The sequence below is a fragment of the Diadema antillarum genome, unplaced genomic scaffold (assembly GCF_040938485.1).
Source record: "Diadema antillarum isolate AM-2024a unplaced genomic scaffold, OU_Dant_1.0 seq00000945_RagTag, whole genome shotgun sequence".
NCBI classification, from domain to species: domain Eukaryota; kingdom Metazoa; phylum Echinodermata; class Echinoidea; order Diadematoida; family Diadematidae; genus Diadema; species Diadema antillarum.
In genome coordinates this window covers 304,917-329,746 of record NW_027271794.1, presented here as the reverse complement: position 1 = coordinate 329,746, position 24,830 = coordinate 304,917, and the positions used below count along the sequence as shown (strand labels likewise).

Here is a 24,830-nt window from a genome sequence, read left to right as displayed (position 1 = left end):
ACAGTGTCTTTATACTCTTTGTAAAATTATATCACACAAGATTGGGTTGAACATTTCCCAATTTCAGTTATTTTGACAGTTTTTTGTCATTGTATTACATTTCTAATTGCCCCTTAAATCATTTTGAACATGGTTTGATTTTCCTCTCTACAACACTCATTCCCATTTGCCCCAGCCCAAGAATATTCGGGACAATTGTAAGTCTTCAGTGGGTTATGGTATGAAAAAGCAATCTTGAGTTGATACCAATTTTCTGTGGACGCGATGATGAAGCAGATGGGTACGACTTTTCACCTTGAAGAGCAGATCTTGAGAAACCAAATGTTGCAAACTCTATGCAGTTTGTTTGATTGTTTGTTTGTTCATTTCCATCTGAGAAGATGGCTTGATAGCCCTTATTCAGCTACATTAAGCTGGTCTTCCGTGGGGTCCAGTTGGATGTGAGGTGGGACCACTTCACCGGGTTAAACACCCTGCTCTTTGCGATGAATGAAATAAAGCGGGATCTTTTGCGTGCATGAGTTGTTACTCTCTCATACACGGGACCTCCATTTTATGTCCTATCTGAGGGACAGAGTGTTTTGCCTCTTGATAGACTGCTGGTGTCTCTCTGGTTGTTCATGTATAAAATGTATGGGAATTAGGGAAATCTTGTAGGAAATGGGTAAAATGTATAAAGCAATGTGATAGACACACCAAGGACAAATTCTTAATTTTGGCTTTATTTGTTGGTATGGTTTTTCTTTTGTTTTGTTTTTTCTTTTGTTTTGTTTTGTTTTGTTTTTATTTCATTTGTTTTAGAATGTGTTGTTCATCATGCATTGCTTCAACTTTCCCCCCAGAAAGCTTTGGAATTTTATCTCCAGCAGGATTTAGAGTCCAAACTGTCCGATGCTGGAGATGATGTGGAGAGTGTTGCAATTGAAAAAGCTTGGGGCAATGCTGTACAAATTTGTAGTTATCAAAAGTCCGGAGGGAATGATTGGGGGGGGGGGGGGGCTTGAAGAGGGTGATGGGTTATTTTAGAACTCTGCAATCAGCTTCATTCTGGTAATTGATAAACTCGGTGTGATTTGATAGCTCCGCAGACGTAATGTGAAACTAAAACCAAAATGTTGAGGAGGTCGAATGGAAACAAGGTTTTGTGATTCTCAGGGGGTAGTTTGAATTTCCTCGAGCAAGATGGATCCATGTCCTCAAGTTAAGTTTACACAATTGCATCTTCTTCTTCTCTTTTCCTTTTTTAGAGGGGGGGGGGGGGAGGAAGAAGATTAGTCGATGGAAAATATGGCACTGTTCACATCTTATCTTACGCATTCACTCATTCTTGTTCATACCAGATCTTATGGAATCTAGGGCTGCGTTCACATGAGAAAAAATATCCTTTGCAACGGGGATTGCTGCAGAATGTACTTTTGCATACCATATATACTTCTCTTCTGAATTGTCTATATGATGGATGGGAATATGTGGTGAAAGTAATAGCTATACCTACGTAAAAATTTTGCGAAAAGCATTATTTTGTCAACTGACTTGATTTTTTTTAGGGGGTGGGGGCTTTTCAAGTTACCGTAAAAGCGGATATTTTTGTGTGAGTAATTTTTCGCGCTCGGCTGGGTAATATGAGTTTCACATTTTTTAAATTCCGCGAGATCAAGACACGAACCACTGGAACATATTGCAAGCAAAAATATTTGTGTGCTTTTAATTTTGCACTATTTTGTGGTTGTGCGAAATGCGCGAAAATTTTAACACCGCAAAACAGTCCACTTTTACAGTAAGCCAGGATTAGTCTCTTAACCCTAAAAAGACTGGGCTTTTTTGGTAGCTCGAAAGACTGGGGGGGGGGCCTAAAGGGCCCCCCCTTAAGATCTCGGCCGTGGATCGCGCAATCGCCGCGGAAATTTGCACAATGGTAGTGTGCGATGTAATCTACAAGATTATATATTTAAATTTTCCAAAATAGTCTTCTTTCATTTTATTTTGATTAATTATGCTAATTTATGCGAGAAATCAGACTTTTTTATCTAAATCAGTAAATAAAGCTCCAAAAGTGCTCATTTTTGGTCTAGATATTCTTTGTATCATTCTTAGCAAATGTACTTGAAAAAAAATTCGGTATCAAAATTAATTTCTTATTTATTTTATTGTTTTATGAATTTCTTATGTATTTCTTTGTTTTTTCGACCTTTTGTTTTCGTTGTTTTTTTCAGTAAAATTTGTGGCAGACCCTTTTTGAAGCAAAATACTACTAAAACAAATTGATTTTAGCCATTGAGAGTAAAAATAAGCATATTTATATGAACCATGTGATAAAACTCAATTTGTATTGACTTTGTACACAAAATCACATTTTTGAGCCATTTTCGGTCTCACGTGCATGTACAAAAAGTTATGTAACTTCAAAACCGTACCCCCGGGCATCACAAATTTGGTGTCAAAATGTGCGGGAAACTCAAAAGAAAAAAGTCATAGAGCATCGCGGCGAGAGCATTGCGTGTTGCTGAGTAATCGCGCGAAATGTCGAGGGGGGGGGCCTTTTAGGCCCCCCCCCCAGTCTTTTTAGGGTTAAGTCTGATTCGTCATCATAGCAGTATATGAAATTCCTTATCCCGATGAGAACTGAGGATGTTTGGCAAGTATCAAAAAGCTTCATGTATTTGATACTCTATCGACACATTACTGTCACAACATCTCCTGTGTTTAACACTGGAGTGTTATTTCCCTGCGGCTCATATTTTGTACATCTTACACGACTTGCTGGCTTTCAATTATAAAGTCAGTGTAATATTGGAGCTGTCTGATGTAATTAGCATCTGCCTGCAACTAGGAAGACAATTCCATTTCAAGACATCCCATGGTTAGGTGATTTGATATGCTGGAGCCATTCAATCATGACTGGGCCTGTATTGCCACAAATCTCAGGCATGCCGGTGTAATTCAAGGGATACACTGCAGGATGAGTGCTAGTTTAAAATGTGTCGAGATCTAGGAGGTCATTTTAAAGGAGAAGTTTCCCCAAATATGAATGTGAATTCAGCAAATGCGGAAAGGTTTAGTGAAACTCTTGGTGAAGGTATGAGGAAGATCTCATGATATCTTCTGGAGTTATGAAGTTCTTAAAGGGATGGCATAGTATTGATTGAGGTGAGGATTCAATTTTTTACATTTTGTGATATACTTAGAAACCACTCAATGAAATGTTAAATAGCATACAATTTTAAGAGGAATTCAAAGTTTACCCGATGAAAATCGTTTTTGAAGTGGCTGAGATATCAAAAAACAAAGTAAAACAAAGCGATCCTAATAAAAGGTGGGTCCCATCTGAATTCAAAGTTTACCCGATGAAAATCGTTTTTGAAATGGCTGAGATATCAAAAAACAAAGTAAAACAAAGCGATCCTAATAAAAGATGGGTCCCATCTTTTATTAGGATCGCTTTGTTTTGGATATCTCAGCTATTTCAAATCTAATTTTCATCAAATGAACTTTGAACTCCTCTTAAAATTATATGCTCTTTCATATTTCATAAGAGGTTTCTCATTGTCTCAAAAAAAGAATCAAAAGAAGTTAGGAACCTGAAGCCCCATCTCAACCAAAACTGTACCATCCCTTTAAAGTTAGAATCCACGCACCTATGCTCAGAGTTTTTAGGTGTCCGGTTTAACTCTGAAATTACAAAATCAAATCTGTTTAAAAACCATCCCAAAACATACACATATAAACAATTAAAAACACTCACATACTGCAGAGCACAATCCAATCCAATACAATGTAACACAATGCAAAGCATCGGAGCATACATGTATAACCTAAAATTAAAATGCAGGTTTTACCGTGCATTAACGCGCCCCCCCCCCCCAAAAAAAAAAAAAAATAAATAAATAAATTAAAAAAAAAATAGATAGATAAATAAAAATAAATAAATAAATAAATAAATGAAATGAAATGAAGTGAAATGAAATTAAATGAATAAATAAATAAATGAATAAATAAATGAATAAATAAATAAATAAATAAATACAAATGAAAAAAAAAATGTATTAAAAAAATGGATATCAGCAAGCCTCTGGCACCCTTTATGATCTAATTATGTAATTCTATTGTTATGTTTTTTCTAAATTGTGACTGACAGGTAGGCCCACTGCTAGAAATCAAAAGAGTGAGAAACTAAATCACTGCCCAGTCACAAGATAACTTGCTTGGTCTCGGATTGGTGTACTCAAATTTAATGACTCTTGCATTGAGTTGTTTTTATCATAACTGACTGAGAAATTGCTCTTCATTGATGTAAATTAGCTCCGATTATTCAGTGTTTAAAGTAATAACCATGGTAAAAATCATGGGTATATATTCTCCGGTGGGATTCAAACATATTAGTTACGTTCAGATGACAAGCCTTAACCTCGAGGTTAAGCTCGTAGTTAGGGACCGTGTAGACGCACTCGTAGTTAGCTAACCTCGAGGTTAGCTCGATGTTAAGAGCCACGAGATATCTCAGGGTTAGCGCTCTAACCACGAGCCCCGGCGGGGGGGGGGGGGGGGGGGGGGGAGTTCCCACTCCTTGTTAAGCACTGTGTGGACACAAAAATCAATGAACTCAAAGGGGCAGGAGTTTAACCTCGAGGTTAAGCTTCGTCGTGTGGACGCACATCGAAGTTAGGGTGCAAGAGCTTAACCTCAAGGTTTCCTAACCGCGAGGTTAGGGCTTGTCGTCTGAACGTAACTATTATCTCCTGGACAGGCTTTATATCCATTAGACTACCAAGCTTCAGCCGATAAACAGTGACAGTTCTGATCCCTCGCAGCAGTGGGTGCTGCAAATTGACTCATGAATGATTCTGGCATTAAGTGGTTTTTATTGGAACTGATTGACAATTTTTATCTTGGCTATTACTCTAAAAAATAAAACACACACACAGACACACGCACTAGAAAGTCAGTGCTCATTTACTTCAGTGAAGGGCAACTTGGATTGGTGTGTTGTGTATGTGTTCCTATCCTGATGATTTAAATACTCGTTATGAAATATGGCTTGATCCATTTGAAGGCCTACATTCGTACAGGTAAATGTGGAAATCTCACATTAATGCTGCCCAAACATCCTGAGGATGGTGATGGACCTTCGTTTTTTCTGGCCAAAACATCCAAAAATAAGCCACGGTTTCTTCATAAATAGATGTAAACGAGGTGTTAATTCATTCTCGCCGTACTCGTTCTTGACGAGACACCCGCAACGTAAAAGAACCGCAAGTTCTGTGATTACATTAACACCCACAGGGTGACCAGTGACCCTAACACACTTCCCCCACCCCAGGCACAGGTACTTCCCATGTACATCATGCGGACATTAATTTCTTGGAGTGGAAGCGGTAATTGGCGCCGTGGAAGTAGCAATTGATACCCTCCTAAGGTCACGTGACCAATGGAAGGCTTGACGTAGGAATTGAAGTATCCTCCCATCCTCCATAATTAAAGTGCCCACCCCCTCCCTGTCTGTCCCCCTCCTCTCCCTTAATCTAACCAAATCTGCTTTCTTTCTTTTTTATTCCTACTGTCGACACATCTTCTATTTCCACCCCTCCCTCCCCCACCCCCACCCCTGCATATCAGGTGGGTGTGTACCCCACCCATCCCTAATAGTTCATCTCATTTTGCAATTGGTAGTCAATGCCATGATAAGCAAAGCCTTGTGCCCCAGTCACATAGACATCCCGGATCACCCCGGATCTGATCCGGGATGATCCGGGGAGAGATCCGTGCTGACGCCTTGGACATCCTTGGACATCCGTGTAGATCCGGGGACATCCGGGAGACCAATACGGCAACTTTTGGAGGTCAAAAACATCCGGCGTCATCCGGGGATTGCCGTGTTGGCAGAGCAATCCGGGGTGGTCCATGTGGCTGCCGTGTAGCTGCCGTGTTGATCCGTGTAGATGCCGTGTTTGTTCGTGTAGACGCCGCGCTCTTCCAGCCTTATCCGTGTAGCTGCCGTGTTGATACCATGTGTACAATCATACCAACGCTCGTCGACACTCCATCGAGGTCGAAACTATCGCGGATCTCCCCAAATCACCGTGTAGATCCTTGAGGGATCCATGTTTTAGATGTGACTGGGGCCTAAGAGAAGTGTAGGCCTATCTTTCTTTACATACACATGCACACTTTCTTACTCTTATGAATAATCCTTCATCTTCATACTGTACCAACAGTCATTCCAGCAACAGCAACAAAGATAATATCCACAATTAACCATATGGTGCCAGTTGTATGTCGCATGTATTAATGAATGCGCTAATGTATGGATTTTCATGCAGACATTCAGAAGCAAAATATTATACAGATACATATGCCCCACACACTCTCACACACATACACACACTTGTACTGTATCTCTCTATCTTTGCGATAGTGTGTGTCACATTTTGTCTCGCTTTATACAGTTATCAAAAATCTATGATTACATTAATCCAAAATTTCTCTTCACCCCCAAATCAAATGTATTATATAACTACTGTAAATCATGACACATAGTATTCCAGTACTAATCTTCTCTGCATAGAAATTATCTACAAAGGTTAAGAAGCTTGTGTAAGAAAAAAAAAATGGCTGTCACACTCCCTTGTCAACAGACTCAAGGCATTTCTTTGTGGATTTTTTTTTGTGTGTCTTTTTTTTTTTTACATGTCTGATATCACTTGTAGCAAATTAGAGGAAAAACAAATACACAAACAATTTGACCTCTGGTGCAAATTGACAGGTCAGTTTGTGGCCGGACACTGCTGCTGTAAAAGGTGAAATGATTTTTCCGTTTGATTTGTCTGAGGTTTGCAAGATAAGAAACCACAGAGATTTTGCTATGAGATTATGCAACCACGGGACCCGCTAGTGGAAGCCGTGAAAAACGATTCTGTAAATAAAATGTTGGGCAAATTATGCATTATATTTCGGTTGGATATGATGATACAATGTAAATTCAGCATCTCTTGTGTATATTCACCCGTTGAAGACGAGTCCCGAATGTACTCTGGCGAGTGTCTGTGGAAAATGCGTGTTGTAGCAAAATCAGCCCGTCCTTGACGGGTTATTCTATTGAAGCCTAGTCCCGAATATACTTGGACAGGTGTCTATGGGAACTGCATGTTTTAGCAAATTAAATTAACTCATCCTCAATGATTAAAGTGTGTTTGAGTGTGTGTACGCAGATGTCTTTTGTATGCATGTGCTTTTGGGGCAACAGAATTACCCTTTTCATGGGAATGAATGTTGTAGTTACAGAATTTACTGCTTCTTTATCATTACAGATTTACTTGACACACTGCTAATGTTTTATCGTCCCATGCAGAAAAGTCAACAAGTCATTCCGCGGCCGCGCCTGTCCCATTGTTGTCCACTGCAGGTGAGTTTGATGTCAAAACTAGGTGAATGCATTAAAGGGACTGTACAGTACTGGTTGAGGTGGGGATTCAGGTTGATAACATTCCTAAGTGACATAATGAGAAACCTGTTATGAACTATGAAAGAGCATGTAAGAAGGATTCAACGTTTGTTTGATGAAAATTGGTTTTCAAATGGCTGAGATATCCAAAAAAGTGATAATAATAAAAGGCGATAGGCCACGCCTTTTATTAGGATCTCTTTGTTTCACCTTGTTTTTGGATATCTCAGCCATTTCAAAACTGATTTTCATCAAATAAACTTTTGATACCCCTTAGAATTACATGCTCTTTGACGTCTCATAGAGTGGTTTCTGAATATCTCGCAAAGCGTTAAAAGCTAAATCCTCACCTCAACCAGAACTGTACAGTCCTTTTAACCTATACAATGCTTTGCTCACCGATTGTCACAGATGTCTTAAATCAAATTGTCAATGCATAGAGATTAGCTAATCCTCCTAATCCAATTTGTGCCACCATGGCCTTCCTGTTGAACTGAGGCACATTGCTGCACATGAGTCGACTTGCAAACTTTACAGTTACATGGAGGTCAAATCTGGTTGTATTACTGACTGCTGACAAAAAAGCCTGGCAACTTCAAGCCACAGTAGCACCTGGGCACATGTGGCATTAATGTAGTGATGTGGGGCATGCGTGGATGTCACCATATTCACGTACTGTGTTATAGACAGCAAGGATAAGGAAATGGTGCTGTCCACAATGCTGACCAGGTGACCATTCACAGAAGCAAAGAAAGGAGTGGTCACTTTCTTTCTTTTTCCCTTTTTGGCCCATCCGTCCCCCTCTTTTTCAAGTTCCCTAAAGACCTGCGACAAGCTTGTATGTAGCTTTTAATAGTCATCTATACCAAATGAAATGAAGTTGTTATCATTTCTGTGTGACTAGCGCTAAACTAAACAAGCAGATGGCCGATTCACCGCAAAAAAAAATAGAGGAGTTTCCATTGCGACAGAATTTGTATCACCCTCTCCCATCCCTCATGGGGATGGATGACTTTTATGCTATAAACTGATGAAATGGGAAGTAATTTTGAGGATTAAAGGTAATGTGACGCTGTGAATTCAGTAATGGATTCTTTTTGTTTTGTTTCAGTATACAAATCTCGTTCCAAAGTTGGACATGACTGTTGTTTGTTTTGTTTGTTGTTTGTGTATAGCACATTCAACCATTCACTTCTTTGTAAAGAAAAGAAAAGAAAAGAAAAGACGAAAAAAAAACTTGGTTATCGTTCCGCCATCAGTCTTGCGAGACCGGAGTATACCGCTGGGATGAGGTATTGATTCGGACACCATACTCATTAGAGAGCCTTGCTCGTATCGGCTTTCCAGGATGTCTGTCCTCGCCCCGGCCAAATTTCGGACACTCAACTGATAGGACAAGGGGGATTAGATATCTGTCAACACTGCTTGGTAAAGGGGGGGGGGGGGATACACTGGGGTAGCAGGAAGCAAATGAGAGAGTTTGATTCCATTTGTCATTTTATCCGCTTGAGAAAATAAAACAAGCTAAAAAACTGGCGCTGTCAGTAGTAGTCGTACGAAGTGAGAGCATTTATCGACTATCTTTTTTTTTTTTCGTACAGAGGTTTCCTCTTTTGCTGTCACTCTTTGTGAATAAGATTGTTCCTCCATCTGTATCATCAAAGGACAAGTCCACCTTCATAGATATATAGGTTGAGTGAATGCATCTGTATTCAGTATCAGTAGAACACATCAGTGAGAGTTTGAGGGAAATCAGAAAATCCATTCAAAAGTTATGAATTTTTGAAATTTCCACTCCCTTACGGCTGGATGAGAAGACTACAACAGCTTGTGATGTTACACGTGTACAATGATGTAAAGAAAATATGAAGAAAATTCAACATATTTTCACTTTTCTCGCATAATAAAAAACACTTGACTTGCCTCTTTCCGAAGGCAGAGGGAATGATGGGAATGATACAATATAACCCTTAACATTAAAGTCAGTGACAAGTAGAGGAAATGTGTTACCAAACTCTTTCGAAGCAGTCGGGATTGACCCACATTGTAGATCTGACAAAATGGATATCCAAGTTTAGCTATCTTCTTTTTGTGCAGAGCTTTCTACTCAGAAATGGTAAATTCTGTTATATTTCTGCATTCCCTCATATTCTTTAGTGAAACTTTCTGTTCATCATTTTTTTTTACTGCTGATCTACAATTCACAACACATCTCATTGATACACACCGATTCCTAGTGTGATGGCTCAATATTTCAAGTTATCTAACTTTACAGACTGTGCCATCTGATAATGTTTATGTAGATGAAACACTCTGAAAGCATACACAAGTTTTGAAAATCACACAGGACTAATAATAAGGAGATCTCCATGAACAAATGTCATCGTTCTGGTAAACCCTTTCAGAAACTGTTTATTCTTTTATTACACCACGGTCTATTGATTGATTGATTTCATTTCCGCAAAATAGAATATGTACATTACTTCTTATCAAAGAATACCAAAAAAAATTATCACAGAACTACATGAAACTGCGACTGGATGGCTCTACTCTATGAGGAAAATTCAATAAGACTAATGTGGTCACTCACAAACTTCCATTTCTTTTTCTTTATCTAGGATTTAACAATTATTTTCAACTGTATTTTGGTTTTAAGCTTCATTTTTACCCAGTATTGAATACATCAGTAGTGTGATGGGCCATACATTTATGTACAGTTCAAGAGTTTCCAAATTGGAGACAGTGTTGACAGCCCCATACAAGATGCTGTAGTGCTTGGCATAACGAAAAGAAAATGCTGATCAATGTTAAAGGTAATGCTAGGGTCAAGAGTCGAGGGAGGCAGAACATTGGATAGTCTTTAAATATCAGACAAGAGATTCAAATTGTCGCTTGGGATAGTCATTAGTCAGAGCCCAGGTAAAACGTTGAGCGATGGTGGAAACATAATGCTGGCCGAGCTGAACATTCTCGCTGTTTTGATGGCGACCAGGGACCGATGATTCACGCCCCTGCGCAAATAGCGGAAACGTTCAGGTGTTTCGCATCCCGAGGGCACAAAAGGAAGAGAAAATATGAAAATAAACAAATGAATGAAATGGACCGCACAGTGCAGATTAAGTCTTCCTGCGACTTTCTCGTTTTTCCTTCGCTTTGCCATTGTCCGTCGTTTCCGCCTTCGTAATTTGTCTGGGGAGGCGGGCAGGCGGGAAAGGGGAGTTGCGTTACGCTGGCGTCTGAGTGAGGCCCCGCGTGTTGTCATGAAAGAGAGAAAACAAAACAAAGCATTGCCAGAAAATGTGTCGAATCATGCAACATTCTAGCATTCGCCCGCCACATTTGTATATCGGAGGTTGTCTGTACCCCTTATCACTGGGGAGAAGAGTTTTGGGAGGGTAGGAATACTTTCGGCCGAGTTGGTGAAAAATGAGCAAAGGGTTCATCCCCAACGGGCGTAGCATGTATACTTTCTTCTATACGTTGATGTACTATGTTCGGGGGAAGGCAGCTACAGTACTGTACGGGATGACATGGGGTAAATGTTTTCGCTGTCGACACCTTCTCCCCACGAACACCGCAAGAAATGCTTGGTCATGTAGGATAGAATGTGTCTCGTGGTCATCCTCGGCGGGTTTGCCGACATCCAAAGTCCCCAAAAGCTTGTAAAGTGACATTTAAAGTGCATAGAATATTTTTAGAACCACTCTGTACACCGTTGGTACATGACATTTGACCTTAAGCCTGCTCTCTTTCTTTTTGTAACAATTAAGTATGAACATTCTTCTCTGCTTGCATCACCATACCTCATTTTATCCCTTTGGCATAGTTTTCTGGGTTTACATCTCACTAAAGTTTAGAGTATGAAATGCTTCCTGTCTAAAAAAAAATAAAAAATGTTTTTCCTTTTCCCCCATGGCACGTGATGGAATTTTGTTACAGCATTGATAGGGAGGTGCTGATGGTAGTGTGAGATTGTGATATGGATCCCAATCCTAACATCGATGGTTTGATCTTGATCCAAATGTCACTAATTTGTCGTGTGCACCTATCAAGCAGAAAAATTGTGATTTGGAAAAAAGACAAATCTATTTCTTGATTGCAATTATTCAGTAAGAATATTTGTGTTGTTGTGAACTATGATTTGAAAAGTGAGATTTGGATGGCGATTTAAATCACAATTCAAATCTCACTCCTGCCGTTCGGAACGCACATCGTGACAGTCTGGCAGCTCCACTGAAATGTTTTTTAGGGTATGCTCGACAGGTGGTTTAGATGTGAGGATTTGTGCCAATTAGGTTACAATGAAAAATAAGGTATTGGTGGATTAGGTAACTCTTTGTTTTTTATTACTGAGGGTAAAGCAGCAGCGAGAGGTGTCACTGGTTTTGATAATTAAATGTTACCACTTTTTTTGGGGGGGGGGGGAGGGGAGGGGGTAGGGAAATAGGCTCTTTCTCACTTCTGGGTTGGTAACAATGAACAGGGAAGCGGCGACAATTTGGTGTTATTGATGTGTTCCTCACCTTGTAATTGGCTTCATTAGTTGGCTTGAACTAAGCACAGTTTGGAAAGATTCAATACAGCATCTGGTATTCAAAGTGTACTCTACAAATTTGTATGTGTGCCTTGTGCCTCAAGTGGCTTCATTCAAATGATGGGATTATATGTAAATTTCTTGAAGACTTCTTCTCTCTTCTTCAGATTCCATAGTTCTGTTATAAGAATCGAGCCCAAGCAGATTCCGATGTTGAGATATGAGCAACAACAATTGAGAATTGAATATTTCAATATCAATATCTAATGTAGCTTCAAGATGTTAAAAGTAGAAAGTGATTTCCCTTGATACTATATAGCAGGAATAGATTTAGGATATGTCACAATTTTTGAAGACTAGTCCTGCCCTGTTGAAAATATAAAAAGTATGTGTGCTAATGTTCATGTGAGGCTTGAAAGCAAAAAACCTGCTGTGAAAAATGCCGGTAGTCCCATGTGCTTATTTTCAAGGAGTGATGCAATATTGAAACCATGTGTGACTTGGCACATTTTTTGCAAATTTGCTAATGCAATTGTCATCTTGGTTGAGGAGGGGTGGAAGAATTAATTAATGACCGTAATTAAATGAGCCAAAGGCTATGGTGGTGGTTTTTCATGGAGGGGGGGGGGGGATAGAAGGAAGGGGATGGAGAACCGCAGGATGTTACATAATATGCTGAAAATATCCTGTTACAATCTATGGTGCTATATAGGCCTTTGTCGCATTGCCGATGTTAATTAGAGTCCCATTTTTCTCTCATGCTCCCATTATAGCGTTTCCCCTCCCCCCTTCCTGTCCTTTTCCCATAGCATTCTTCTTTTGTAATCTGGCAGGGCGGTGCGATATCTCCTGTTTGTGGGGGGGGGGGGGGGGAAGTGGAAGGGGGCAGGGGGCAGGGTAATATGTCTTCCGTGAATGTGTCACATAATAGCGCCCTCGGGGATATGACAATGCAGATTTATTAATGTTTTCCAGGACCTAATTTGAGACAATGAGTCTTAAGCAATGCTGCAAATCTAATTACCTCAGGCAGTGTTGCGGAATGACAAGACGACGTAGAGAACAATAAGAAAAATCATACAAAAAGAAAATTCAGGAGTCAGTAGGAGCTTTAAAAAGTAATGAATTTATTAAAGTGAAGCCCCTACCAGTTAGGCAAATACCTGAGACTATTTTTGTAAATTGCGTTTTCTTGATAATCCCCTTTTAACCATACCCTTATCTCAGAATAATGACATGGCTTGGCTTCGTTTTGATTTTTAGTGTCTGAGTCATTGTTTTTTCTAACCATTTTCAACAGATTGTGTGGTAATTTTCCATGATGTTCATAGCCTATGCATAATATTAATGTGAATGAAAATGTATCATTTGTGATATGATTAGCTTGGATATTTTCTGTCAATGCCGAAAATTTGGAGAGCATTGTTTATCTCAACTTTGTTCTACCATATCTGGAAAATGGGGTGTTATGTCTGAGAGCTTTTAAAGATCTTCCAAAAGTAAACTTCTGTTAAAGATTCACCAAATATTGAAGATTAAAGGTAAATGCAGATTGGGCCTAATTAATTCAAATCAATAGTCTTGCACAAGATATGAGAAAAGCAGCAAAAATGAAAATGAAACCTCCCCCCCCCCCCCCAAAAAAAAAAAAAGAAGCTTTGTCTGCCAGATGCAGAACTCTAATGATCAAAACTTTTTTAAAGGAATCATGCAGGTGAACTGTGTTTCCTGTACTCAATAGTTACTCATTTTGCCCTCTTTTTTTTCTTTTTTTTTTCTTTTTTCTTTTTTAGACAATGCACTTACACTATTTTCCTCATTTCAAAGAAATTGTGAGGTTTCTCTGCAGAAAAAGACAAGACAATGAAGAAAGAGGGGGAAGGAACTTCTTTCAAAGGGCTAGGGCAATTACATGTACCCCTTTGGCAATTACCCCAGACCCTTCCCCTGACCCTAACCCTAATCATAATCCTGAACCTAAACCTAATCCTAACCCAAACTCTGTCCCTAAACCTAACCCTAATATCTGTACTCTAACCTTATCACTAACCATTATTTTGGGGGTGGGGGGGGGGGGGTAATTGCTCTGATACTTCTTTCAAGCATTGTTCCACTGTATAGAGAGGTACTGTACCTGTTGTTTACAGCTCTGACTCCGTTTTATAGGCAGTTCCTTCCACAAAATTCAAGGCATGCTTCATTGTACATCCAGGTTTTGGCAAACTACGTTATTAGCTGTGTCTGACTATGATTTTAAAGTTACACTGTAAGTGCATGTATCATGATGTAGTATTCTCCCATGAACAGATCTGTAATTGATAACATTTGCCTATGAGCAAGTGATGTGTGCAGATCACCTCATGTCAATTCTTACAACCTAGCTGTTGACTATTTGTCAGAGTGTTTTCTGTACCCATATGTATGTAGGTCAGACTGGATTCTTATGGACTTACTTCAGCAACCACTGATCTTGACATGAGGATTTTCGTTACATGAACAGTGGGGCCCACAAGAAGTCTACACATTGAGCAGAGAACACCCCAGTTTGGGGAGGTGGGGGAGGGGGTGGGATGGGGTGGGGTGGGGTGGGATGGGGGACACATGGACGCTCATGTCAGTCAACACTGACTGCAGTCCCAGGTTTTTTCGCTGTCAGGTGTGTCATAACCCCCGGGCAGTCTCGGGTTCTTCCCCGCCTTGACCTTCTCTCTCGCCTGTCAATATAATCCGGAGAGATGAAGGAAAGTGCAGTGAAGGGACAATGTGTCAGAAACGAGCATTAAACAGCATGCATGTTTCCGTCCATGACATCTCAGGATATTCTTTCTTTCTTTTTGAAGCTTTTCTGAAGGACTTTGAAAAAGTTGTGACAAAGTTTTTGGTTTGTTTTTGTTTGTTGTTTTTTTTCTTCTGAACTTTCTTACCAGGCATCATTGGAAGATGTGAAGCCACTTTTCCAAGGCCCGGTATTTTATTGAGTTTGAAAAGTCCTTTAATGACGGATGATTCATCTGTTTTGTTGCCACACATTGTGAGGTTTTGTTGTTCTAGATGCAAACAGAAACATTCACTGTTGGCCTGATTATTTGCTTGCAGGTGACTTTCGTTCTCAAACTGGAAATGCTAGGCAAGGAGATACAGTCGGAGACGCCCTCTGATGAAGTACATGCAAGCATCATACAATCTTTTTTTTAAATCAAATCTACATTTCAGAATACTCCTCTTTTGTTTTCTTTTGCCTGCATGGATTGAGGGGTCAATAGAAGTTCATCCAGTACCTTGCTGTATATGAGGCATAATGGTTTAATAACATACATCATGTATTTTACATAGCCTTGACTCTATGTGTGTTTTTACTCTGAAATATAATGCTATGTACTTGATTATAGCATCTTCAGAAGAAAAAAAAAATCTTTCCATTTCAAATAATGATTGTGAAAAAGAAGATGAAACCAAAAACACCTGTCCAGCCTCTTCCTGGCCCATCGAACAGTATCACTGTTGTGATTGTTGCCATGCCAACGGAATCATAGCTAAACTCAAAGGAACCTAAAAATAATCTGCATTTCAACTCTAGAGCATTATATGAAAACTCAGAGACAGGTGCAAATATGTAGAGTCTTGTTGGTGAAATATTCATTTTTATGAAAATGGAACGGTATGACTGCATTGTGGGAATACATCTCCCCATTGGTACATAAATGCATTTGGGGCTTGCCACAAGGAACAACAAACACCGCAGTATTCCAGGTTTGGAAAAAGAACTACAGTAGATTATTCCTATGGATATGAATTATCTCTCAGACATAATCTGGAGTGTCATCAGTGTGTCACTCAGTCTCATTGTTTCCAAAGGAAATTGAGGGTTGTAGGCCTGAGCGTTCAGAACAGAACTTCTCATGATATAATGATATATTATTTTGGTGTCTGTGTATTAAAAGTAAAGCCAAAAAAAGGAGTATGAGTGATGTTCTGCTTCTGTCTCCTCAGCTAACCTGCTAGAGATGACAATTTGGCAGATGTAGGAGAGTCGTGCTAGCTTGGACATGACACGGCCAATTTGTCAGAACTTCTCAGCCTGGCAGAATGATTTGTTCAAGGATGGTGGAGTTGACTCTGACATCTTTGTCATTTCCTCTTCATTTTGGGGATTTTGTGTGTGTGTGTGTGTGTGTGTGTGTGTGTGTGTGTGTGTGTGTGTGTGTGTGTTTTCTTTTGTTTTGTGATATTGTGATATGCATTTGTTAGATCTGTCCTCCTCTTTCTTTTTCTTTATCAATCTGTCTATCTACCTATCCATCCATCTATCTGCATGTATCTATCTGTCTGTCTATCTATCCATCTATCCATCTGTCTCTCTATTCATCCATCTATCCATCCATCTATTCATCTATCTATCTATCTATCTGTCTATCTATCTTTCTATCTTCAGCCTGTTCTTCCTATCTGTTTTTCTGTCTTGTTTGTGTCATTTGTTTTACATCTCTCTGTACTCTCTTTCCTTTTGCTGTTACTCTCTCCTCTTTCTTGCCCTCTCCTCTGTTCTTCTCTCTCTTTCTTTCTAATGTCTCTCTATCTGGTCTCCTTTGTATTCTCAATCTCTCTGTCTCTCTCTCTCTCTCTTCCTTTCTTTTTTTATCTCTCCCTCTTGTCTCCCATATGTTCATCTCTCTTTTATCATCATGTACTCTTTTTCTTTCTCTCTTTCTTTTCTATGCTTGTCTGTCTGTCCCTCCTTCTCCCTATTTCTCTGTCTTTTGCTTTGTTCTCTCAAGTTACCTCTTCATCTCTTCTCCCCTCTCGCTTTATCCGTGATGACTCTGTTGATTCTTTTTATTATTATTATTTCAATTTCCATGGCCATTGATATGCCAAGACCAGGTATGCTAACATGGCATTGGGCACCAATTTCGTATATGCACGCGACATTGTCACATGATAACTTTGATGCCTTATGTATCTTGCATTTGGGACTTCAATTTCATGTGTGGACTAGCCCCATGTTTGATAGTTCAGTGTAGCCTCCTTTCTTCATCCTTGTCAAATTTGAGGTGCAGTGTTTTCACCTGTCTGTTTGTTTGGCATTCTTGTTGTGTCTTTGCTTGTATTTTTGTGGTGCTAGATGATGGTGAAGTGCCTTGCCTCTGCCTTTGCAGATTCCATGGGTCGTTCAAAGCCATTTCAATGTCAGTCACTTTGAAATGTGTACTTTTGACTTACTAAAGTGTTAAGAGAGGAGCAGCCCTAGGGGGTCTGACTAGCAGTAAAGAAATGATATCACCAAAAAAATGACAACTCACCAATCTTGAAAGTGATTCTGTCCTTGGACCTACTGCTGCCGTGATCTGGCCACAAGAATGGCTTGATGATACATATTTGGATAATTGCTGATGTGTTATTCACTGGGCTTGTACGTTTTTTGAGGAGCTGTCACTAAAAATCACCCCATTTTGACAGTGTCATTACTTATACCCTGTTCACACTCTAAACATGAGACTGCTTAGAACACAGTTTTACAGCATTAGAAACCTTTGCATGTTCCAAAATCTGCTCAGTTTGCGTTGACATGTTTCCAGTTTAAAGCCATCCTCTTCAAGCGATTACACTTCCTCACATGGCAAAATGGGCACTGTCACTGCCATACCTTTGCTTTGATGCAAATACAAGTACGTCATGGACTATCGGAAGAATGATATCAAAATGTAGCACAGTAGATGTAGGCCTATGCTGTTGACTCAGTTAACCCGTTGAGGACAGACTGATTTTGCTGCAACAAGCATTTCCCATAGACACCTGCCGGAGTATACTTGGGACTTGTCCTCAATGGGTTAAGCTATAAAATCTCTATCAACCCGTTTATATGTCCCTCAGTCTGTCTATCTCTGATCTGCCCATCTCAACAGGTGTGATGATTTTGAACATAATATGTTTTCAGATTTCAGTTTACTGCTTGGCCAATATTGCTTCTGTTATTGATGTCATCTCCTCCTCCCCATCTCCTTCTTGTCCATCTCCTCCTCTACTTCTTCATCTTTTCCCCCTTCTTCTTCCTGATATCTTGATTACTTTTGTTCTTTATCCAGTTACTGTACCTGAGGAGGTATGATTTAAACATTAATGTTAAAGTTTCTGTCTCAGAAATCACTCATCCATCCATGGAGCATTAGACTAAATCCATCTCATTTCTCTTTCTCATTTTATCTCTCTCTTTCTCATCTGACCAGTGATGGCGTTGGCCGTACAGGAACCTACTGCTTGCTGGACCTGGTGCTGACCCGGATGCTGAAGGGGGTCAAGGAACTGGACATCGCCGCCACCCTGGAGCACATCCGTGACCAACGTCCAGGCATGGTCCAGACCAAGGTGGGCTTCATTATTTTAGAAGGGCGTGGTCCAAAGAAGAATTGATACCACCCTCCCAAGGGGTTCCACAACCCTTTTATAGGCTTTTATTGATGGGTGTTTGAATCTGACAGGTGTATTTACTAAAATTCTACAAAGATTCAAAGGGAAAAGCAAAAAAAAAAGTGTTTAACACCAACCAAGATGAATAAAAAGGGAATGGGGGCGGAGGCAACAAAAATTGTCGAACACTTACAATGTGTATCAAGATGAATAAAAAAAGGGAATGGGACAGGGCAGCAAAAAGTGTTCAACACCTATCAAGATGAATAAAAGGGGAATAGGGGCGGGGCAGCAAAAAGTGTTCTACACCTATCAAGATGAATAAAAGGGGAATAGGGGCGGGGCAGCAAAAAGTGTTCAACACCTACCAAGATAAATAAAAAGGTAATGGGATGGGATAGCAGGAGAGGGAGCAATGCTTGGAACATCATTCCAAATGTCACTGCACTCCTCTGACCTGGCAGTGAAACTTTGCCTTCTATTCATTTTTTATTTTATTTTATTTTGTTTTTTAATGTTTGGGATGTTTTCTTGTTTTCTATTTGTTTGTTTTCTATGTCCATGTTTTAAAGGTTAATGTCATGAGCGTGCTTCAAGAGCGGAAACAATAACGCCATGCCAAACACCAAGAGAGTGAGAGAGTTTGGTAGTCGCGATATCCCACGCTCGCCTCAGGTGCAGAGATAAAAGAGCCGGGAGAATGAATCTGGCTAGTCTCATCTACTCTCAGTTTCGTACTCCCAAGAGACTTGAGAAAAAGATGCAAGGTTGTAAGAGAGACGGGAATGATGCAGAAATCTTTTAAGGATGTTTGGATTTAGCGAGGAGACACATTCCTAGTTTCATTTTCCATCTCTGGGTGTAGGCATGTCTTCACTTTTGAAAAAAGAATGTGCTCAGTATTCCGTCCAGGTGTTCAAATCATGTTCTTTCTGCACGCATCCCCACCTCGAAAGCTCCTGAAGTCATTTTCAATCAGGCACCTTCATGTGCAATGAGCTAAGAATAAAGCACACAGGTGATTGTTCTTGAAGATCCGAGACAATAAGTTATCCTACCTCCAGGGGTTGCACAAAAATCTGAAGGGAAGCCGTGTGATCCAGTAAGATACGTGAACCTGTGGGTAGTTGATAAGGCAAGTGACTCACTGAAGGTTTAGGATTCAGTCACCTGCTGAAAGGGTACAAACTAACGAGATTGATATTAATCAGGGCGATTCTAAGATAACAAGATATAGATATATGTGTGTATTTATGTCTCTATGAATGTCTATATTAAAACTGTATCTATGTTTTATTAAATCCACTCATCCATATATCAATACATCTGTGTATATGCAACTGTATGTATGTTTGTATATACATCCAAACATACATATACTAAATATATATATAAAAATATGAAGAATAAGGTATATTGTGTGTATAACAAACAAACAGTCAAAATGAATCAGTAGTTCAATCAATTTATGTGCTTTCCACGTGAGGACAATGCTTGAGTCAGATACTGACAATGAAGCTGAAAACAGAAAATTCATCCAAAAACACAAGTTTATTGATTTCATTGCAATCGTGAAATCAGTATTTCATAACATCCAAATACAATATGAGTCTATCATATTGTTACACTGGTGTATGTGGAAGCTTTGGTGAAATGGGAGATTATGAGGAAACAAAGAAACTTGATATATTATGGGTTCTAGTCATGAACTATACAGAATGAATACAGTATTCAATCATTACATGTTCCAAGGTTAGCAAAAACAAAAGAATAGCATCTGAGCAAGGCATCTTGTGATTGCTGAGAGGAAAAAAAACCAACCCTAAACACACCTGATATTTCTTGCTATCAAAAAAATGATATGGCACATTGTGTCAGCAGCAAAGAGCAGTCCTGAGTCAAAAACAGCATGGGGGAAATCAGGGAGAACGGTGGCCCAGAAACACCCCTTTCCTCCCCCATCCCCTTGTCCCTGATTGTGATCACTTGCCCAATAAGTACTCCCTAGTCAGCTAATGTTGGAAAAACTGAAAGATTTTCCTGTTCAATTACATGCAATGATTCATGCCTCAATGCTTTGGAGGGTCCATTGTTATTTCATCTCAAGTAATCCTACATCAATATGTAGCGGTCTGCATGTCATATGACCATCAATGATATATTTAAAAATTTTGTCAGATATCTTTGAGCAATTGTTTTCCTCACATGTTTTTCCTTCATAAGCCTATATTGAGGACGGGCTGATTTTGCTACAACACCCATTTCCCATAGACACCTGCGCGAGTATACTCGGGATTCATCCTCAACTGGTTTATAGGAGAGAGGAAAAAAATGTTACCCCAACCCTCTCCTCTCTTTGAGATTCAAAATGCTGTTAAGCACAGGCCTTCAAAGCTCTGAGATTTACGATAGTAAAAATCCATCAATACGCTGTGTACCAAAGCACTTCTAGGGACACACCAAGACTACAGGCAGTAATGCCAAGGCACAGTGTTGGCTTTTATCCATGCTATTGTATAGATAACATCAATTTAGTGTCAAGAAAAACAAAACAAAGCAGCATATAGCACATGACAGTATGAGTGAGTTAAATGTCAGTAATCACTGCAGGCGCTCCATTTTGCAGCCGGGACAAGAGAAACTAACACAATATGCCAGAAGCATTTTTCCTCCTTTGTCTTTTTCTTCCCAAGAACAGTGTCGTATGACAGGCTGTGCATATTTCTTGGTGTGTTGGCTTATTTCTGACAAATGAAGTACCATGTCCTCACCTCAATCCAGGCAGTACCCATGAGAATGATGATAATCAGGAATTATAGCCCAGAAAGACTTATTTTTCTGTTACAAATTATGATCGTTTTCTCTTCTTTTTTTTTTAAGGGGGGGGGGGGGCTGTTACATTTAGTGCTTCTTCACCCTCTGTATCTGTCAAATCACTTCTAGTGATCCCTGCCAGAAATCTTTGCAATGATTGTTGTATTTGCATTTTCCTTGTTTTTTAGATTAGATGTACTGTTTTACCCCCTCTGGGCTGCTTTTCTCTCCCCCCCCCCCCCCCCTTCACATTTTTTCTCCTTTTTTTTTGGGGGGGGGGGGGGGTTAGGGTCAGGGCCCTGGGAAAATTGTATGGAGAGGAAGTAAGGACTGCCTGCCAGAAATGTTTGTTTTGTGTCCCATGATTTTCATCTGAACTTCATTGTCCCCATCAGTAGCTACCCTGAATTTGTGATGAATTCAACTTTTTTTCCAATTTCATTTTTAAATTTTCAGTTTCATGCAATGAAGAATGTTTTATTTCCTCGCAGACAATGAGTTATTATGAAAAGAAAAGAAAAACGTACTAAGATTCACAACACTTCAATATATATTTGTTGTCATATTTGATACTGGACATTTACATAAGTTTCAAATTCTCCCTTCTTTTCCCCATTATTTTATCTTGCTTTTCCAGGCCCAGTTTGAGTTTGCTCTGACGGCCGTTGTGGAAGAGGTCAACGCAATCCTCAAGGCATTACCTCAATGACCTTTGACCTGATCTCAGGGTCGATCATCCCTCCATGTGACAGACTTCAGATTACTTTCTTTCGTCCAGGAGAAAAATAAAACATAAAGCAAGAAAAAAACAAAACAAAAAAGAGATCGCTCCTCCAACTACAAATTTGATTCATCCTCCTCCTTATTGGTGGCCAGAGAGTAATTTGGCCATTGCAGTGTCGAGCTTCAGTAGTGATCTGTGCACCCTCAGAAGTATTGTCAGTGTTTTTGGGAAGCGATATTCAAATGAGCATTAGGTAATCATGGCATTTTAATTTTCCGTAGGCCATTGATGGTTTATGAAGGCAGTGGCATCCACCGTTAGTTATTAAAGTACTAGACGTGATTCAGTAAAGACACAGGAAGATGAGTATGCATCGTGAAATATAATTCTAACAAATCAGTTGAAAAATTGTGATTTGAAGATTTAACAAAAAAAAGAAGATAATGTGCTACTTATCCTCGTGCAATTTGTGTTGTTTGTGAGTAGATGTGATTACATGACATGATTACTGTAATATAAAATTTAAGGTTTATCAGAGAGAGATACAGATTATTTAAGATTACATGATAAAAATTAAAAAGAGACAAAAAAAAATATGAGATTTGTGTTTCAACATGCACTTTGTTTGAGGCAATAGAAATGACCTCTTTCCCTCCCAAAACTCTGTCAGTGTTGACCGTATGTAAATGGAGCTGACTTTGTCTTTTGTGTTGAGAAATAATAATCATGTCTGTCTGTCTGTCTGTGTCAGGAAAGCCACTTGAAGAATTGTGAAATTTGCAATATAGGAGGTGAGAGCTACTATTAAGAAGTGACGGTGCCAGTGTAAGTCTCCTTCATTTGAATTCAGTTTGTAACTGTACTTTCAGTAAGGGTTGTAAGTTGTGTCACAACCGCACCCTCAATCAAACAGGAGGGGGACACAAATATTTCAATGATATCATTTAGTTGGATTGATGTGCAATGATTGATTTTTTTCAAAAGAATTAATGCCCAATTAATGATTTCTTGTCATGTTATCGCTGCAGTTCTACTGTATGCTTTGTGCAGACTTTTAAAGTTACTTGTGTTCTCATGTACGTTATTAACTTTATCTGAAGCTGCAATATGTATAGGTATATTTTTGTTTTCCCCATATTCGTCTCTTGTTAGTACAAGGAAGTTGCAAAATCTGTTACGTCCTTTTGAAGCAGCTACAGAATCTTTCATTTGGCTGGACAGGCCGAGCTTGCATGCCAGCAAGTAGTCAAGGAGATGACCCAATTGTATATTTGCAAACAGAATGGGCATTGAATTGGAATAAATTTGTTATTAATCATTCTGTTGCTGTTAACCAGTGCAATTTGGAGATTTGGGGATCAGTTACGTCGGTTATGACCCATATTTAAAGTACCCAGCATTTTGAATTTGAATGTATTTTTCTTCTTTCTTTCATGTCTGTTCCTGAAGAGAGTGGACTGCTCTCCTATGCAAATAAATGCAGTTGTAAGAGATAGAATGTGGATATTTTTTTGTAGATTTATGCAAACATATGTCAGCTTTAAGTTCTTCATTTAGTGCCAGAGAAATACGTAAGAGCTTGTGAGCATGAGCCACTTTCGAATTGTACTCCGATCATGATATCAAAATCACATCACTCTTTAAATTCATCACTGTTCTATTTGTGGTCATATTTTGAAATCGTGTTGTCATGGTGATGATGCTGTATGAAAGCCTCATCATATCCCACGCAGAGAAGGGGCATCTCAAAAGGATATCAGCATCTATCAACGGTTCAAATTGGATTAATTCTTTGCTACATTGCTGGCACAAAATATTTACCAAATTCATTTGGATCTTCTTTGTGTTAGACTAACCAGAAAGAAAAAAAAAATAATTCATATCTTGAGAATGCAAAAAGAGAAAGGAAGTTATAAACGTATACAATCATCATCACCATGCTATGATGTTAATACTATTCACCATGAACAGAATGATGAATATTTAAAAATGATGCTGAGAATGAGTTGTCATTTTTGCTTATCAAGAGGTTCTAAGTGTGGGAGAAATGAGGCCCAGAACAACTGGTCTTTAATCACTGCCAATTTCATAACCAGACACGCCCACTGCTGTTGCCGATTGATACAAATTAGAGTGGAAACATCATCTGAATGTTCCATGGTTGAGTTGCTTTTTTAGAAGAAGGAATTAAGGGAACAAATGTCTGTCTATCACACTGCTATGGGGGTCACTCTACCTAGCATTAAGGTCCTACTGGTGCTAATTGATATGGACCAAGTGCCCACAGAATGACAAACTTATGAAAACATTTTATTTTCTCAAATCCCGGAGGGGGGGGGGGGGGAGCAGAAAGAGAGAAAATTGTATCCATTATCCAATGTTGTGTTTACTTTGACAGAAAGTTCATGTGTATCTTGACGATTGTGTTCCTTTGTATGTACATGTATTATGAGATGGCATTATACACATGGGCCAATTCTCTCTGTCGCTGCAGTGTCCTCCGAGACACTGATGTTGCCGCTATGTTCATTTCTTCTGGTGAGGAAGGTGTAATGATGATCGAGCTATTCTCAGCATTCCTTGCTATATTTTAACAGCATTCTGATGGTGATATATATACTTTCCAGTAAGGATCCTGTGAAATGTGACAGTCTCACTAGGAATAATACATTGTACATTCCAATATGTTTATATTCTACGACATTCCAGTCGCCGAGCAAAAGGAAGTTTAAACTCCCTTGATCTACGTCCACAAATATTTTCTTTTTGGAGAATGAGGACCTTAGAACTGTAAGCCCTATAATGCATGTGGAGTTCATGCCATCTGCTCTTCAACTCATAATACTGTAAGATTAAAGTTTGTTTCTAAACTGACAGATGAGACAACTGGGTATTTTTTCCCCAAGTTGGAGGCT

General features: G+C 39.3%; 1 protein-coding gene across 1 annotated transcript in view; it reads left to right on the top strand.

The window, feature by feature from the left end:
• LOC139741668 (receptor-type tyrosine-protein phosphatase N2-like) overlaps window positions 1–22,233 on the top strand; it is a 108,930-nt gene extending 86,697 nt beyond the window's left edge. Inside the window, exons 9-11 of the mRNA XM_071652247.1 lie at window positions 7,346–7,399; window positions 18,197–18,335; window positions 21,829–22,233. Coding sequence (XP_071508348.1) covers window positions 7,346–7,399; window positions 18,197–18,335; window positions 21,829–21,900 — 265 coding nt within the window. The 3' untranslated portion in view covers window positions 21,901–22,233. The remainder of the gene's footprint in view (window positions 1–7,345; window positions 7,400–18,196; window positions 18,336–21,828) is intronic.
• The last annotated feature ends 2,597 nt before the right edge of the window (window positions 22,234–24,830 follow it).